The sequence below is a fragment of the Nycticebus coucang genome, chromosome 18 (genome assembly GCF_027406575.1).
Source record: "Nycticebus coucang isolate mNycCou1 chromosome 18, mNycCou1.pri, whole genome shotgun sequence".
NCBI classification, from domain to species: Eukaryota; Metazoa; Chordata; class Mammalia; order Primates; family Lorisidae; genus Nycticebus; species Nycticebus coucang.
This window is the reverse complement of record NC_069797.1, coordinates 19574696-19594565: the sequence shown is the minus strand read 5'-3', so window position 1 is coordinate 19594565 and position 19870 is coordinate 19574696. Positions and strand designations below refer to the sequence as shown.

The 19870-nt window shown below is 40.2% G+C and overlaps 1 protein-coding gene across 2 annotated transcripts in view; it reads left to right on the top strand.

Annotated features, from left to right (window-relative positions):
• The window catches only part of CFAP52 (cilia and flagella associated protein 52), a 71485-nt gene that overhangs the window by 20097 nt on the left and 31518 nt on the right, over window positions 1–19870 (top strand). For both annotated transcript variants that reach the window (XM_053569191.1, XM_053569192.1), the window contains exons 6-8: window positions 625–741; window positions 9299–9399; window positions 15183–15353. In XM_053569191.1, the coding sequence (XP_053425166.1) occupies window positions 625–741; window positions 9299–9399; window positions 15183–15353 (389 nt within the window). The remainder of the gene's footprint in view (window positions 1–624; window positions 742–9298; window positions 9400–15182; window positions 15354–19870) is intronic.

The window sequence follows — 19870 nt, the reverse complement described above, 5'->3', positions numbered from 1 at the left end:
TCATACATTCAAGCTGAGTATCCCTTATCCAAAGTGCTTGGGACCAGAAATGTTTTGAATTTTGATTTTTTTCAGATTTTGGAATATTTGCATTCTACTTACCAGTTTGGCATTTCTAATCCAAAAATCTGAAATCTGAAAATGCTCAGCATTTTCTTGGAGTGTCACATTGGCACACAAGAAGTTTCAGATTTCCAAGCATTTCAGATTTTGGGTTTTCAGATCAAGGATACTCCATCTACGTAACTCCATCCTCCATTGACGTATTCCTCTCATTTAGTGTAATGTGAGATAAAGGGAGCACATATCCTCTTTGGAGGAGCACACCTTCATCTGAGGACCCCTTTGGAAGTGTCTCAGGAGTCAGAATCGGCAAAGTATGCTTGTGAGCACCAGACCTAAACAGACCTCAGGTGGCGTGGACAGGCTCGGTGCCTCCAGTTCTGTGTGGCCTCCCAGAGCTGTAATGACCCGCCTTGCAGTTTGGGGAAACAGAAGCAGCCACAAGCATCTTTGTAAGTCTTCATGGTGTTTCAGAGAAAGCTCTTCCCATTCCTGAACAGGGGCTCACGAACATCCCCAAGGAAACCCAGATCTTCAGATTTCTCTTTCCTTCTCTCCCAGATGGCCGACGATGATAGCTTTTTCTACCTTGGCACCACAACTGGAGATATTCTAAAAATGAACCCCAGGACAAAACTGCTCGCAGACACTGGGCCTGTGAAGGAAAAATTCAGTTTGGTGAGTTGAGACCATCAAGATCTGCACTGCCTGTCTGTTATCCTCCCTCCACTGGCAGCACAGACTTTAATGAAGAACAAGTGTAGGGGGAAGGAAAAAGTCAGTGATGGACCCCAGACCACACCTAAGTCTGGAAGGTGCACCGGCTAGTTCTGCAGCTCTCATCTCTGGTTTTCATTCAGGGCAAAGACATTTCTAGACGTCCTAAATTAGGGAATCAGAACCACACTTCCTTTCACCACTTCAAAGCCTAGGGCCTGTTGCTTTGTGATTTGAAACCACATTGATTCCAGCCCAGTTGCCATAGGGAAGAGAAGTCTGCTCTTTGATTTATAAGACTATATACGGTATATAATTTTTTTCATTTCTGATACCTAGATCTTAGATTTCAGCCTCAACTGGCATTATAAGTCATGAGTAAGATATAGCAATAGCCAATTGTTTATATTTACAGAATTCCTAACAATTCTGGTTCATAGACCAGTGAGAGACTTTGGTACTTCAACCAAACTAAAAAGCCTACCCTCAAAGGAGAATTCTGTATAGTAAGTGCTGCTATTTCCAGCACCCTAGAAAGTCACCAGGGCTGTTTCTACTAAACTTTGAATTTGAAAGCTTGTGCGAGGTTCTGCACCTGCCGATCTCATTTCTGATAACAGAACAGATGGTTCTAACTAAGCTTAGATACTTTTCCACTCAGCAGATATTCTCACGAAACTTTGAAATGTTGCACTGTGTTCCTGGGGAAATGTCAGAGTTTTCTTAATCATGTAATCATTTAATATTCAAACTTTTAAAGACATCTATAAAAAGAGGGGGAAAGCTATACTAGAGGTAGAGAAGAGTTCAGAGATAATTCCACGGGAGATTGATGTGTAGCTTTTCATGTGTAGTTTTTCAAATCATTTTTAGGAGAGGAATTCCAATATATTAAACAGATAAAAGCAAATTGGATCCGGTTAAAAGTAAGCAGGGCTTATAGCCCTGCCCGTTCCCAACCCCGAGATGCTTCCAAAGGGCGCAGTAGAACACTACTGAAAAATCACTGTTCTGGCCAGGTGCAATGGCTCATGCCTGTAATCCCAGCACTGTGGGAGGCTGATGCAGGAGGATTGCTTGACCTCAGGATTTAAAGGCTTGTCTGAGCAAGAGGGAGACCCTGACTCATGAAAAAAATGGAAAAACCCAGCTGGGTGCTATGGTGAGTGCCTGTAACCCCAGTGGCTTTGGAGGCTGAGGCAGCAGGATGCCCACAGCCCAAGTCTGAGGTTGCAGTGAACTACAACGCCATTGCACTCTGCTCAGGGCATAGGGTAGAACTCTGTCTCGACAAAAAACAAACAAACAAAACAATATTACTGCTCTGGCCAGGCGCAGTGGCTCATGATTGTAGTCCTAGCACTCTGGGAGGCCGAGGCAGGTGGGTCGCTTGAGTTTACAAGTTCGAGACCAGCCTGAACAAGAGCTAGACTCCATCCCTACTAAAAATGAAAAACGGAGGCAAGAGGATCACTTGAGCCCTGGAGTTCGAGGTTGCTGTGAGCTATGACACCATGGCACTCTATTAAGGGCGACAAAGTGAGATTCATAAAATAAAATAAAATTACTGCTCTGGATACTCTTTACCTTCTCAGTATTGGGGGACTAGGTGCTTCTCCAGCAAAGATGCTGGCTGTCTTAGTGTGTCTCACACTTTTGACACTTCAGTCTCCTACGGAGGCCTTAATTGCTACCCATTCAGGTCTGGTGGTAAATGGGCAATGGTTTCAAGACAACTTTTACATGGGGGGAAAGAAAAGAATGCTTGTAGGATGAAGGTATAGGAAGTTCCACTGGAGACATCTGGTTTGAATATCTAGTGATCTTGAGCAGTTACCCATTTCGGAAATCTACTTAAATATTTGCTCTACAGTTAAAATGATAAGGAATTGGAATGGGTTTAAACTTGACCTATCAAGCGAATGTCACTAAATTGAAGAAGAAGATGATGATGATAATTAATAATAATAAAGAACATTTTGTGCAAGATCTGTATAAAGAAAACCACAAAACTCTGATGAAAGAAATCAAAGAAGAACTAAATAAATGGAGAGATGTTTCCTGTTCATACATAGGAAGACTCAATGTCAAGGGGTCATTTCTTTCCAATTTAATGAATCCACATTGAAATCTCAGCAAGTTATTTTGTAGAACTTGATGAACTAAGGAGAGGGACAGGATTCAGAATAGGCAACACAAATTGAAGAAAAAGACCCAGAATAGACAATGCAAAATTAAAGAAGGATAAACTTGGAGAAGCAACACTTCCTGACTTCAAGGCTTATCATAAAGCCAAAGAAATTAAAACAGCATTGTGCTGGTGAAAGAATAAACAAAGAGGTCAATAGAACAGAATAAAGAGCCCAGATAGACCCACATAATTATAGTCAACTCATCTTTAATAAAGGAGTAAAGGCAATCCAATGGAAAATAGTCTTTTTAATAAATGGTGCTGAAACAATTGGACATTCATATGCAAAATAATTGAATCTGGACCCATATCTTCTACTTTCAAAAAAATTAACTCAAACTGGATCACCAGTCTAAATGTAAAACACAAACTATAAAACTCCCAGAAGATGCTCTATGGTTAAAATGATAAAGAATTGTAATGGTTTAAAGTTGACCTATCAAGCTTGGTGCCCGTAGCTCAGTGAGTAGAGTGCCGGTCATATACACCAAGGCTGGCAGGTTCGAGCCCAGGCTGGGCCCTGCTAAACAACAATAGCAACTGCAAAAAAAAAATTGTCAGGCATTGTGGTGGGCACCTGTAGCCCCAGCTACTTGGGAGGCTGAGGCAAGAGAATCACTTAAGCCCAAGAGTTTGAGGTTGCTATGAGCTGTGACACTGTGGTACTCTACTGAGGGCAACATAGTGAGACTCTGTCTCAAAAAAAAAAAAAAAAAAAAAAAACTCCTAGAAGATAATATAGGAGAAAATCTTATGACTTAAGGTTTGGTGATAACCTTTTAGATACAATAACAAAAGTGTGAAGTCTGGAACCGTGATACCTCCTGATTTGTTTTTATTTCTGAGTAATGTCTTGGCTATTTGAGGTTCTTTCTGTTTCCATATAAAACAAAGTACTAATTTTTCCAGATGTTTAAAGTATGACAGAGGTACTTTAATAGGGATTGCATTAAACCTGTAGATTACTTTGGGAAGTATAGACATTTTAATAATGTTGATCAGAAATAAAAACAAATCAGGAGGTATTGTGCTTCCAGACTTCAAACTATACTATAAATCTATAGTGATCAAAACAACATGGTACTGGCACAAAAATAGAGAGGTAGATGTATGGAACAGAATTGAAAACCAAGAGATGAACCCAGACACTTATCATCATTTGATCTTTGATAAGCCTATCAAACATGTAAATTAGGGGAAAGATTCCCTATTTAACAAATGGTGCTGGGTGAATTGGCTGGCAACTTATAGAAGACTGAAATTGGACCTATGCCTTTCTTCTCTAACAAAAATTGACTCTCACTGGTTAAAGGACTTAAACTTAAGACATGAAACTATAAAATTTCTTGCAGAGAGTGCAGGGGAAATACTTGGAAAACTTGGCCTGGGAGAATATTTTATGAGGAGGACTCCCCCACCCCGGGCAATTGAAGCAGCATCAAAAATACATTACTGGGATCTGATCAAGCTAAACATCTTCTGCACTGCCAAGAATACACTAAGTAAAGCAAATAGACAGCCCTCAGAATGAGAGAGGATTTTTGTAGGTTATATTTCCAACAAAGGTCTAATAACCAGAATCTACAGAGAACTCAAACTTATTAATAAGAAAAGAACAAGTGACCCCATTTCACTGTGGGCAAGAGACATGAACAGAAGCTTCTCTGAAGAAGATAGGCATGCGGTCTACAGACACATGAAAAAATACTCATCATCTTTAATCATCAGAGAAAGGTAAACCAAAACTACTTTGAAATATCATCTAACTCCTAAGAGTAGCTCACATCACAAAATCCCCAAACTACAGATGTTGGCGTGGATGTGGAGAAAAGGGAATGCTTCTGCACTGCTGGTGGGAATGCAAGCTTATACATTCCTTTTGGAAGGAAGTTTGGAGAACACTCGGGTATCTAAATGTAGACCTGCCATTTGATCCTGCAATTCCTCTACTAGGTGTATATCCAAAAGACCAAAAATCACTTGGCAACAAAGATATTTGCACCAGCTTGTTCATTGCAGCTCAATTCATAATTGCCAAGTCCTGGAAGAAGCCCCAGTGCCCATCGACCCATGAATGGATTAATAAATTATGGTATATGTATACCATGGAATACTATGCAGCATTAAAAAAGATGGAGACTTTACCTCTTTTATGTTTACATAGCTGGAGCTGGAAAATATTCTTCTTAGTAAAGTATCTCAGGAATGGAAAAAAAATATCCAGTGTACTCAGTACTACTATAAAAACAATTTATAATTACTCACACTTTCATATAAGAGATGAATCACATCTATTGCCCATGATGAAGGAGGGAAGGGGAGAAGGATGGGAAGGGAGGGAGGTGGTTCAATAGAGGGAGGGTTAATGGTGGGACCGCACCTATGGAGCATATTGCAAGGGTACAAGTCAAATCTATCGAGTTTTGAACACAAATGTCTTAACACTGATTAAGTAAATGAGGTGAAAGTTATGTTAATTAGTAGGATGTAAGCACTCTAATTTGTACAAATAATCAACACATTGAATTCCACAAAGGCATAAATGTATTCATGATCTATGCATATATGACTTAATAAAAAAAAAAAAGAACCACCCTTTAGATGGCCCCACACTGAGACAAAATGACTGGACCTTTTCAACCTTTCTAATTTGGTTATCAGGTATGGATTTCCCTGGAAAAGTCTCGGCCCTGAGTGGAAAATTACTGTGAAATTATTTGGTTGTTCTAAATATTGGTCTTATTTTTAAAAAGAATCTATTTTGTAGTATACTTACTGAAATATTTGTGAATATAATTATATGTTATGTGAAATTAGGATAAAATGAAAAAAAAAAGACAAAAGCAAAACTTCGAGTGGTTTCCCATGACCAAAGATGGGACAATTTGACAACTTTATAGTATTCCTCTCCCCCCCACAGACTACGGAGTATGGAAACACCTAAAATATATATATGTACAAGTTCATAATAATGTTTTTGGTTTTGTTTTTTGTGGTTTTTGGCTGGGGCTAGGTTTTTGGCCGGGGCTTCCTGCCACCTCCGACATATGGGACCGGCGCCCTACTCCTTGAGCCACAGGCGCCGCCCCATAATAATGTTTTAAAATACCGGCTGTGGTACGTTTGCATCTCATTTGCGTTGGTTAGTATATCTCCTTAAAGCACCCTCTGCTGGAAGAAACGAGTCCTGCAAGCGGGCCTTACCTGAAAAAAATAAAAAATAAAAAATAAAATAGCATCACAGTCAAGTAATTTACTTGGTACCTACACATTACAACTATTTTGAAAATAAATAAGAGCCCTGTTTAAAAAATAAAAAACACAAAGGTGTGATCTGTAAGAAAGAATTGGTAAATTAGACTTCATTTGTTTTTGTTTTTGTTTTGAGACAGAGTCTCACTCTTTTGCCTTGGGTAGAATGTCATGGCCTCATAGCTGATAGTAACCTCAAACTCTTGTTCTCAAGCAATCCCCTTGCCTCAGCCTTCCTAGTAGCTGGGACTATAGGCACCCACCACAATGCCTGGCTAGTTTCTCTGTTTTTAGTAGAGATGGGTTTTCACTCTGGCTCAGGATGGTCTCAACTTCTGAGCTCAAGTAATCTATCCCCGTTAGCCTCCCAGAGAGCTAGGATTACAACGTGAGCCACCACATCCAGTCTAAGCTGGACTTCATTAAAATTAAAAATTTCTGCTCCTAAAAAGACGCTTTTAAGATAACAAAAAGTAAAGAAACAGTGGGAGAAAATATTTGCAAAAGTTATTATATCTGAATAAGAACTGTTACCCCAAAAAACTCTTAAAACTCGACAACAACAACAAAAAAAACACAATTTAAAAATGGGCCAAAACCCAGCCAGGCATGGTGGCTCATGCTTGTAATCCTAGCGCTCTGGGAGGCCAAGGCAAGTGGATCCATTGGGCTCAGGAGTTCAAGACCAGCCTGAGCAAGAGTGAGACCCTGTCTCTACTAAAAATAGAAAAGGACCAAAAACCTTAGCAGGCATCTCACCAAAGAAGAAACACGGGTGGCAAATAAGCATAAGAAAAGATGTTCCATTTCGTATATGTCATCAGGGAAGTGCAAATTAGAACAACAATGACACCACTATATATCTTTTAGAGTTGCCAGACTCCAGAGCACAGACAACATCAAATGCTGACAAGAATGTGGAGCAATGGGAACTATTACTCACTGCTGATGGGAACGCACAGCAGGATCACCACTCTGGAAGACAGTTTGGCGGTTTCCTATAAAACTAAACATATTCTTCACATGCAGTTCAGCAATGGTGTTCCTTGGTATTTACCCAAAGGAGCTGAAAACTTAAGTCCACGCAAAAGCCTGCACACAGACGTTTACAGAAGCTTTGTTCAAAACCACCAAAACTTGGAAGCCAACCAAGATGTCCTTGAGTAGGTAAATGGATAAATGAACTGTAGTACACCCAGACAGTGGAATATTATTTACTGCTAAAAAGAAATGAGCTATCAAGTCATGAAAAGACATGAAGGAAACTTAAATGCACAGTACTGAGTGAAAGAAGCCAGTCTGAAAAAGCTATTTATTGTACGATCCATCCCAACAATATGACCTTCTGGTAAAGGCAAAATCGCAGACACATTGAAAAGATCAGTGGTTGCCATGGGTTAGTAGGGAAGGAGGAATGAATAGGTGAAGCTCAAAGGACTTTTAGGACAGGGAAACTACTCTGTGTAATACTAAAATGTTAAATGCATGTCATTAATTTGTCCAAACCATAAAAATTACACCACCAAGAGGGGGCCCTAATGTACACTATGGACTTTGGGTGATAATGATGCTACCGTGGGGGTTTATCCGCAGCTGGTGATAAACTAGTACTCTTGGAGGGGGAGATTGATAATGGAAGGTGCTCTGCATGTGTGGGGGAGGCAGTTTTTCAGAAATCTCTGTACCATCTGTTTAATTTTTCTGTGAACCTAAAACTACTCTAAAAATTAGTCTATTAAAAACTAAAAAAAAAAAAAGTACATTCCCAAGAAATGCTAATGTGTCAGACATGGTGCAAAGCCCTGTCCTTGCATTATTGCATTTGATCTTTACAACAGTCTGCTGAGATAGGTACCATTTTCATCCCTGCTTTACAGATGAGGAAACTGAGGCACATACCATCTGGCTGGTAAACGGTAGAGCTGAGATTTTGATCCAGGCAGACTGGCTCCAAAACGTGTGCACTTGGATGACATTGCCTATAGTTTTTTAAAAGTTTAATTAGAAATCTCACATATATACTTGACAGGCTCTGTGGAATTCTTTATCCCTGATTTCCCCAAATCCAAACAGATGCTAAGAATATTCACTCCAGTGTGGTCCCCTCACAGGCCAAGCATTCCTCTTGTTGTTCTGCTGTGGCCCTTCCGGAGTTGGGGTGAAGTGTGAAATTGGGGAGTATATAATTCTGACTCATGACTTCAAATCCTGCAGCTTTAGTTTCTTTTCTCAATTGTGAAATGTATTCTGAGCCAGAACAGGTTAAATTCAGTTAAAAGTAATTCAAAAGGGCATCATATTTGTTTAGTAATAGTCAAACGTCAGGAAGACACAAGCATAGAAAGTCATAAGCTGTATTATTATCAAATGTTTTAAAATTAAATATTGGTCATACACATTTTAAAGTTAGAACTTCATAATGGATACTGTAAAATAGCCATGGTACAGTCTCAAACTCTGGAGACTGCTTTGAATTTTGAATATGTTTCCCACTGTTGGTAGGATTATGTACTAGGTACTTTAGCTCAAAAAATATAGTCACCAAACAATAAGGAGTCTTTTCTGTTTCCTTTGGATGTTAAATATTGTTTCTTGGTGTTTGTGAGAATTATGTTCTGGTGAAAACGGTGGCAACTCAGGGACTAACGTTGCCGAGGTGGTGCCTATGCCTTCCACTCTGACTGCACTTGAATGGATAGAGAAGTTTTAATTTTTAATTTTTTTTTTTTTTTTCAGTTTGGCCGGGGCCGGGTTCGAACCCACCACCCTCGTTTTATGGGGCCAGCACCCTACCCACTGAGCCACAGGCACCGCCCCCTGTTAATTTTTAATACATTGAAAATGTGCAGGTTGTTTCAGGGTGGAAGGCTGGTGAGGTACATTTACTTCTTGCAGGACCAGGAGGGCTACTTCCTGCCACGCAAGCTCCTTGCTGGCATTGAATCCTCCTGGCCAGCCTAGGGTGTATCAGGGGCAGCGTCGCCAGGGCATGGCCATGCTTGCTGTGTGCCGTCTTGTATTGATTCCTAATGATGAAAACATGTGGCCTTTTCCCTAACACTGTTTTTCCCGTAGGGAGTGTCTGCTATCAAGTGCTTGAAGATGGGGGGTCTGTTGGTGGGCTCTGGAGCCGGATTGCTGGTCTTCTGCAAAAGCCCTGGATACAAACCCATTAAGTAAGTTCTGGGCCTCACAGAGCTGGGATGGGTAGAGACCCCCTGGAGGGAGATATGCTTAAAGCCAGCAACTCAATGATATTGGCAAAGTGATATCTGGTTAAAGAATTTGTCTTCCCATTAAAAATGAATGGTTGGCAGGAGTTGGTAGGGAAGAGGAACACAGAAACAGGAAAAACAGGCAGCGCCCTTTGGGTAGGGTGCTCGGTGAGTAGGGGCACCAACCACATACACCAAGGCTGGCGGGTTCAAGCCCGGCCAGGGCCAGCTATAAACAGCAACTGCAACAACAACCACCAAGACGGCCTGGCATTGTAGCAGGTGCCTGTGGTCTCAGCTGCTTGGGAGGCTGGGGCAGGAGAGCCACTTGAGCCCAAGAGTTTGAGGTTGCTGTGGCTGTGATGCCATAGCACTCTACCCAGGGCAACAGCTTGAGACTCTGTCTCCAAAAAAAAAAAGGAACAGGAAAAATGATACTAAGAGGATACAATCAACCGCATCTGGAATAGGGGAGATTCCATAAGGAGAAAAAGAAAAGAAAACTATTATAAAAAGCTCAAGAGTTTTGAGACCCATATGTCAACACTGTGGACTTCATGTGCAACCTGATTAAATCAATTGTAAAACAATTGGGGTTTTTATTTTTATACAAATAAGGAAATTTTCTAATGGTATAGGTATTAGATGATGGAAAGGAATCATTCATTTTATTGGATATGATAGTAATGTTGTGGTTATAGTTTAAAACATTGTGTCCTCAGAGTATCTACTGAAGTCTGAATAGCACATCTGAGGTTGCTTTATAATATTCCATCCCTGTCTCTAAAGAAAAGTGGTAGTGCACGAAACAATGCAAACCACAGCTAACACGATGTTAATAACTGCTAAAGCTGGGTTTGAGTATAAGGGGATTCATTATACTATTCCTACTAGTTTTGCATTTAACAAATCATTTCTATAATAAAGTACTTTTTTTAAAAAAATAAGTTAAAGTATATTGAGCACTTAATGGGCGGCGCCCGTGGCTCAGTCGGTAAGGCGCCGGCCCATATACCCAGGGTGGCGGGTTCAAACCCCGCCCGAGCTGAACTGCAACCAAAAAATAGCCGGGCGTTGTGGCAGGCGCCTGTAGTCCCAGCTACTCGGGAGGCTGAGGCAAGAGAATCGCGTAAGCCCAGGAGTTGGAGGTTGCTGTGAGCTGTGTGACGCCACGGCACTCTTCCGAGGGCCATAAAGTGAGACTCTGTCTCTACCAAAAAAAAAGTATGTTGAGCACTTAAAATGGCCTGTCACATAGTAGTGCTGTGTACATTATAGAAGAGTCTGTATATTTATTATTTTATTACTTGTAACTGTCTTTGCCTCAGAATCAGCCTTACTTAGCTATGTATTCTAGAAAGGTAGATTGAGGCAGAATTATAATGCCTGCTGGTATTGGCCTCGCTAGGTGTTGTTATGCCCTTTTGGTTTTGAGACTCATTCTACCAGTGAGTGCAGTTAGAGAATTTGTATATAGAACAGATACTGATAGAATTTTTAGTTTTGCCAAATCCGATCCTTGTTTTAAAACATAATGTCACCTTCTCTGTGAGACCTGTTCTGACCATTCTTTTAGAGTGCCCTGCATGCCTCATCATCTCTTACTCAGCATTATTTTTCTCTAGCTCTTCTAACAAACTTAGTAACTCACGTGTGCAATTTACTTGCATGTGTTGTGTGTCTCCCCTCACCTTCCAACCTCTCCCTAGAATGTAAGCTCCACAAGGGGGCAGGGATTTTCATCCTGTTTTCATTTTGTATCCCAGCATCTAAAATGGTCCCTGAAACACAGTAAATGCTCAGTAAACAATTAAATGAAAAAAAAAAAAATAAAGAATGGTTGGAATCATCATAGATGGTGGTTTCTTTGCCAATGAAAAGACAAAGACTTAGATTGAATCAAACCACAGTAGTCGGCTATTACGCAGACAGACTCTCCCCATTTAATAAATATGTAAGTTCTTACTTAGCTAACACTTCAAGCCATGACAAAAGAAGTATGATATTATAAACTTATCTAACAAATAACCTCAAATTTTAAACATTCAAAATTAGGTTGTTCAATAAAATTGATTATGCAAAATTGGGTTGTTCAATAAAATTGATTATGCAATAAGTGCCTGTTATGTGAGCTGCATTGAGATAGTAGTTAATGAATTCGAATACAAGTTCGAAGTCAAAGAGCTAACATTTGCCCTCATTTCTGTGTGCCAAATACTGTGCTCTGTACTTCTCATGGCTCATATAAAACCTTATACGTTGCCACTGACAAATACTTATTGAGCACCTTCTTCATTCCAACCAGTGTGCTTGGTGCCATTAATAAAATAAAGAAAATCTGGCTTGACAACAAAATACACACACACACACACACACACAAAAAGTCACTACAATACATAATATAAGCAGAAATTTCCTGGTCTAGATAAAGTAGGACATGGCTGTTGTAGAGAAGATCAGAAAAGGAAATGATCTTGGGATGGAGTGATCACAGAAGACACTTCACAGAGGAGTAGAGGCCAAACTTGAACTTAGCTTTAACAAAAGCCGGGCAGCCTAGAGGTGCTCTGTGTGGCCTCTGCTAGCTCTGGGGAGCCAGGGGTAGTTGTATGTGTACTGCCGAAATGGGCTTCAGTTATCTTCGTTCAAAGAATGCAGCACTTGCTTGCTGTGTATCAGATGCTATTATAGATGCTTGGGATATGCCATACTTCTAAAAGGAGAGAAAAGACAATACCCAATGAAATAATCAAGGAAAGTACTTAGTATTAAAGGGTAATTTATAGGTACGCTGGGGAAAGATGGAGTAGGATATAGAGTAAGGGGTTCAAATTAGAGTTTGAAGAAGTACAGGAGACAGGTTACAATTTTAAATTCAGTGGTCTAGATAGGTCTTACTGAGAATATTTCTGGACTAGTTTTGTATTTGTAAGAAAGGGAGTAAGAGAGGAAGGTGACTAAGAATGTTGGAAGCTTCTGAATTGTTCATTTCTTTTTCTTTTTAAATAGCATCTCATTGTAGGTTTTGTTTTTCATTTCTTGGTTGACCCATATTTCATGCTGATTAGCCATTTGCTCCATTTGGTTATTGTGAGACGCCTATTTATATTTTTATCTGTTTTTTTTTTTTTTTTAAATGGGCTATTTTTTTTTTTTTTTTTAAAGACAGATTCTTGCTCTGTTGCCCAGGTCAGAGTGCAGTAACATCATCATAGCTCACAGCAACCTCAAACTCCTGGGCTCAAGTGATCCTCTGGCCTCGGCCTCCCAAGTAGCTGGGATTACAGGTGCACACCAACACATCCAGTTAACTTTTTAATTTTCCGTAGAGATGGGAGTCTCACTCTGTTGCCTAGGCTGGTCTTGAATTCCTGACCTCAAGTGATCCTCATTCCTTGGCTTTCCAAAGTGCTGGGATTACAGGTGTGAGCCACTGTATCCGACTCTTAGAAAGTATTCTTATACATACTTAACTTTGAAAGCCACAGCCCTAGAGAATTCTGGGAGCAACATTTCATAAGGAGCCCAGTACATAGACAGCCTCATGGAACAGACCTTTATAAACTTGTGGACTCGGATTTCTGGAGAGAGAGAGATAAGCTCCTCTTTTAATTTACAATCCAATCTGAATCCTAATATAGGTGGGATGGAGAGGAGGAATGATAGAAACTTAACCAAGATAGCAAAAAGCAGGAAAGTGAATGTATCTCTGGATACATAAAGTGAATGTAGTACCCCCTAATTTTTGAACCCCTTGTTTTTAATGTGCAAATGTTTCCATTGTGATGAAGATGGAGGCTTGGAGCCTATAGCTTAGCAGCTAGGGCCCCGGCCACATAAACCTGGGCTGGTGGGTTTGGATGGCCCAGGCCTGCCAAACAACAATGACAACTACAACAAGAAAATAGCCAGACATTATGGCAGGCGCCTGTAGTCCCAGCTACTTGGGAGGCTGAGGCAAGAGAATTGCTTAAGCCCAGGTGTTTGAGGTTGCTGTGAGCTGTGACACCACAACACTCTACTAGGGTGACATAATGAGACTCTGTCTCAAAAAAAAAAAAAAAAAAAGAAGATGGACTCAAAGCAATTATTACGAGGTTTATGCTACCACTGTTTCCAGAATAACCCTGTGTGACTGCTTACACTTTATTGGATACAGGAGTTTCTGCCTCCTTCGATTATAGCGGATTGATAAAGCAGCTCACACGGGAAGTTGTGGACACTAGAAATGGAAGCCCTATGATCAAAGAAGCCTGCTCAGGGATGAGATCCCTGGCCTCTCTCTTTATCCCTGGACTTCACCTTGTCTTCTAGAGACCCCAGATGCCAACAGCCAGTGTTTCTTGGTTGCCCTTTATGGGCTAGTGTACGTGAATTACTTCCATCCTCTCTAATCTTCACCACAACCCTGTGAAGGAGGAATTATCGTGTGGTTGAAAAAACTGAAGCCAAAGCTTTCTGACAGCTTGTCCAGAGTCGCAGACGTCTAGTTAGTGCGGGGGCTGGGATGTGACTTGTGGCCTTCTTTTCTTCAATAACTGTTCTGTGTCCCATGAACAAACACATCTCTGTGAAACGCTGTCTTTCCCATGCTGGCTCTTTGCACAAGAACCTCCACTGAGTTCTTATTGTTCAAACTAAATTAATTGCAGGGCAAAGTTGAGTTTCTAGGGACTCATTCATTTATACTTTTTTGAAGACAAAAATGAAGTTTATATTCATTGTAGGGGAGGAAAGAGAAATCTGAATTGTGGAAGAAGGGAAAACAACCCCTAAAGGTTACCACTATTAACATTTTGCTCCTTTCTTCTTGTCTTTGTTATTCATATATATTTTGAAATAATTGTACTTATTTTATATAGGAAATTGTGCACTCTGATTTTTTTACTTAATGCAAGCATCATAAACATTTCCAATATCACTACATAATCTTTTTTAGTATTATGGTAAAATATACCTATAGTATGTGATGTTTTAAACATTGTTTTACGGCCAGGCAAATATTCTATGAAGTTGATGTCCTGTAGATCATTTCACCGTTTCATTACATTGGGTATTTAGCTTGTTTCCAACTCTTCACTCTTTTAAATGGGGTTATAATAGCGTCCTTTGACATAAAGTATGCTTTCCCTCAATTTTAGCATTGTTTTTCAGAAGTGACACGAATAAAGAGTTTAGCTATCATGATCATTTGTGTCTATATGCCTGCCTGGAATATTCCCTGCTAGCCACATCCTGCCTGAGTTGAGACTGTTATGTCGCTGATGAACCTTCCCTGACTTGTTTTGTTTTGTTTAGTTTTGAGGCAGAGTCTTACTATGTCGCCCTGGGTAGAGTTCTGTGGAATCACAGTTCACAGCAACCTCAAAAGCGATTCTCTTGCCTCAGCCTCCCAAGTGGCTGGGACTACAGGTGCCCACCACAATGCCTGGCTATTTTTTGTTGCAGTTGTCATTGTTGTTTAGCTGGCCTGGGTCAGGTTCGAACCCACCACCCTAGGTGTATGTGGTAACCACTGTGCTACAGGTGCAGAGCCTTCCTCCCTGACTGTTTTAACCTATTCTGACCTCTCTTTTTGTTGACCATGGGTACACAACTGTAACTCCTGCCTTTCCAACTATGTCATTTCCTTGAGGGCATGTCCCAAACCACATTCCTGATTTGTACGCTCTGTCGTCTTCAGGTGGGTCATAAGTACTTACTGGCTGAGTGACTCTACTTTACCTTTCTCCTTCTTCTAACAGGAAAATTCAGTTACAAGGTGGCGTCACTTCTATCACACTTCGAGGAGAAGGACACCAGTTTTTTGTAGGAACAGAAGAATCGCACATTTATCGCATCAACTTTACAGATTTCAAAGAGACTCTTGTTGTGACGTGCCACTTTGAAGCTGTCGAGGATATTGTCTTTCCATTGTAAGTAGAAGAGGAAAACAAGAACGTGGAAATTTGATGCAAGGAATTTAATTTTATGAACGCATTTTAGGCGTCTATGAATGCGATTATGATTTTTTCTCCTTAAAATTTTCTAATGTAGTAAATTATTTTAATAGACTTTCTTTTGTTTTCATCATGCAGTTACATTAGTTTCCCAATCCAAATTTGGGTTTCTTTAGAATGTTGATTTTTTTCTAACAAATCCATCATGGAAAGGGTAAATACCTGACAAAAATTCTCTGTTTTCCCAATGCCATCTTGAAAAACCTTCATACAGATGGTCCCCAACTTATTAAAGTCCATTTGTAATTTTTTGATTTTACAATGGTGCAAAAGCAATATTTATTCAGTGGGAACTGTACTTGGAGGACCCATATGATCATTTCTTTTTTTTTTTTTGAGACAGAGTCTCACTTTGTTGCCCTCAGTAGAGTTGCAGTGGCATCATAGCTCACAGCAATTTTAAACTCTTGGGCTCAAACGATTCTCTTGCTTCAGCCTCCCAAGTAGCTGGAACTATGGGCGCCTGCCACAACACCCAGCTATTTTTAGAGATGGGAGTCTTGCTGTGGCTCAGACTGGTCTTGAACCTATGACGTTCAGGCAATCTACCTGCCTTGGCCTCCCAGAGTGCTAGGATTACAGGCATGAGCCACCGCACCCAGCCCATATGATCATTCTGTTTTCACTTTCAGAACAGAATTCAATAAATTACATGAGATATTCAACACTTTATTATAAAATAGGCTTTGTGTTAGATGATTTTACCCAAAACATTAGCTTTAGGCTAATGAGAGCATTCTGAGCATGTTTAAGGTAGTTAGACTAAGCTGTGATGTTTCATAGGTTGGGAGTATTAAATATATTTTTTGTTTTTGGAGACAGGATCTTGCTCTGTCCCCTGGGCTACAGTGCAATGGCATCTTCATAGCTTACTGCAACCTAAAACTCCTGGACTCAAGTGATCCTCCTGCCTCAGCCTCCCAAGCAGCTGGGACTATAGGCATGTACTGCCATGCCCAGCTATTTTTTTTTATTTTTTGTAGAGATGGGGGTCTTATTTTCACTCAGGCTGGTCTCCAACTTCTGACCTTAAATTATCCTTCTTCTGTGGCCTCCCAGAGCGACAGGACCTCAGGTTTTAAATGCACACCAGCCTTTCAATGCATTTTTGACTTACAGTAATTTCAACACATGATAGGTTTATCCAGACATAACTCCCCCATAAGTCAGGGAGCATCTGTAATGCCTTTTGTCAGACTTCTTTCCAGTCATTTCTTTGTACCTCTTGGGATCTTTCAGATTTGGGAGACTTTATAGTGGTTGATGTAAAAGGTCTTCTGGACCTGGTGGTTGTATTTCTTGGTAAACCTACCCAAAACAGTAAAACAGAAAACATCAGCAGTTTGATATCAAAAAGAGGTTTGGTCATAGTGTGCCCTGATTTGGTCTGGAAGCACATTTTGTCCTCGGGGAGATCCATTTCACAGAGTCGGTCAGTGTTTTCTCTGAACTGCCTCTGCATTTAGCTTGAATTTACAATATTCAAAATCACTGTTCTACAGGCTCGGTGCCTGTAGCTCCAGTGGCTGGGGCACCAGCCACAAGCACCAGAGCAGGCAGGTTTGAGTCCAGCCCGGGACTGCCAAACAACAATGACAATTATCACCAAAAAATAGCAGGGCGTTGTGGCGGGCGCCTGTAGTCCCAATAAAAATAAAATCACCATTCTACAGATCAGCAAGACTTACTTTAAAAACTCGATTTTTGAGATCACGAGCTGTGGGTTTTGCTCCCTGGGTCCTCGTGATCAGGTTTCTCCAAGTATTTCTAACAGTGAAAACGGCTGGTGCTTTCCCATTAGGTGAATCTTTATTTGAAAATTGGTCATTTCTTTTCTATCTTACTGTTTTTCTAAGGAGCCTGGTAGAATCAATCTACAAAATTGTTTGGTCTTAGTGCATTTTTAGGGTTGATTTTTAACTATCTTTTCAATTTCTTACATAGCTATTGATCTATTTGGGTTTCGTACCTCTTCTTTTTCCTTAAAGTTTTTTAAAAAGAGCTTTATAGACATATAAAGAATTATAAAGAAATATAAAGAATTATATTTCTTTATAGAAATATAATTTATGTACCGTAAAGTTTACCCATTTACAGTGAACCATTGTCCAAGCCAATGGCTTTTAGCATACTTAGAGAGTTGTGTAACAGTCACCACAATCTAAATTTAGAACATTTCATTATCCCCCAAAGAAACCCACAGGCAGTCCATCCTAATTTCCCAGTTGCTTCCTCCATCCACCTTGCTAGGCAAATGCTACTCTTTCTGTCTATGGATTTTTCTTATTCTGGACAATATAAATGGGATCATAAAACATATGATCTTTTGTGACTGGTTTTTCTGGCTTAGCATCATGTTTCTGAGGCTCACCTGTTACAGGGTTTATCAGTTCTTCATCCCTTTTTCATTGCCAAACAAATTCTCCTCTATGGATTATACAATTCCACTTTATGGATTATACCATATTTTGTTTATTCAGCAGTTGATGAATACTTGGGTTGTTTCCCAGATTAAATCTTCCATTTTTCTATTGCTTTCCTTTGTCTCATTGTTCTTCGTTCTTCTGTTACTTTTTTCCTGGCTACTTTGGTGGTAATCAAACATTTTCAGCATTCCATTTAATAGCACTATTCGCTTTCTAGCTATATATTAATATTTTTGTGTTAATTCTTTGATGGTTGCTCTAAGGATGACAATATGCATCTTGAACATAGCATAGTCCACTTAGAGTTAATATTGAATTACCTCTGTAAAATACAGGGTAGAACTTTGCAACAATGTATCAATATTTCCCTTAACCGCTACCCTCATCCTTGCTGCTGTTGTTCTAATGAATGCCTATCAATATATATATATATATATATATATTTTTTTTTTTTTTTTTTTTTTTTGAGACAGAGCCTCAAGCTGTTGCCCTGGATAGAGTGCTGTGGCATTACAGCTCACAGCAACCTCCAACTCCTGGGCTCAAGTGATTCTCCTGCCTCTACCTCCCAAGTAGCTGGGATTACAGGCACCCGCCACAATGCCCAGCTATTTTTTTTTTTTTTTGGTTGCAGCCTCATTGTTGTTTGGCGGCCCGGGGCTGGATTCAAACCCACCAGCTCAGGTGTATGTGGCTGGCGCCTTAGCCACTTGAGCCACAGGCGCCGAGCCGAATGCCTATCAATATTATAAGGCCATCAAAGCAATATTATAATTTTTCTTTAAACAATCACAAATTTTTTCAAGAAATTAAGAGAAGAAAAGAAAATTTTAAAGATGTTTTCTGTGCTTGCCCACATATTTGAGCACTTTTGATTTTCTTCATTCTTTATTTATATCTAAGATGCCATCTGGTATCTTTTCCCTTCAGCCTAAAGAACTTTGTTTAGCATTTTTCTTTGAGCATAAGTCTGTGGTAAAGAATTTTCTGTTTTGCTTATCTGAGAACATTTTTTTCTAGCCTTCATTTTTTAGGAATAATTTTTCACTGGTTATAGAATTCTTTCCTGATTATTTTCCATTTATTCATCAGGTTGGATACATCATTCCAACGCCTTCTGGCTCCCATAGTTTTTAATGAGAAGTCATTATATGTTCTTATTATTGATGCCCTCTTTATAAGGTATCATTTTCTTCTTTGTCTACTTTCAAGATGTTCTCTTTGCTTTTGTCTTCCATCAGTACGACCATGATGTGTTTTTCTTTTTGTATTTATTCTGCTTAGGGTTTAGCTAATGTTTTCCACCAAATTGGGAAGCTTTCAGCCATTGCTTCTTCAAGAATCTTTATGTTGAAGAATTAAGAATATTCTTATATTGTTTCTATTCTCCTGAGATTTAAAATACATGTTAGGGGAGGAGCAAGATGGCGGCCGAGTAACAGCTTCCTTGCAACTGGGCACAGTGAGTCTGGGGAGAGAAGACTCCAGACATTGCTGGCTGGTGGGATCTGCCCAGAAACATCCCTTTGGGGACATAGGGAGTCAGTGTGAGACTTCTGGACCCCATGAGGAGGACAAAAGCAGTGGAAAACTGGCAAGTGGTTGCATATGTTTGTTCGGTCTAATCCCGCCAGCAGCTGTAAGTACAGCAGCAGTGAGATTGCAAACAGGAAAGGCCTTACCTGTGAGCTGTTTTGGGTTTTTTGGACTTGGTACTCAGTTGAACTACCTTGGGAGAACTTGGGCAAGAGTGTGGAGGATTTTAAGCATTGTCTAGGGCCCCAGACTGAGCCACTGAGCCAGACAGAGCTAATAGTGTTCAGCTGTGGGCCGCATGGAGCCATTGTGGGAGAACTGCCCCGGAAGCTCCACCCTCAGGGTCACAGAGCAAGTATTAGGTGAGAGTGAGTAATCAGTGACTGAGCAGCCTAAAGGCAGGGACTGAGACGCCTTACAGCCTTAGCCCTCAGGGGCATAGTGTGAGACCAGTTTTGGCACACTGGGTAA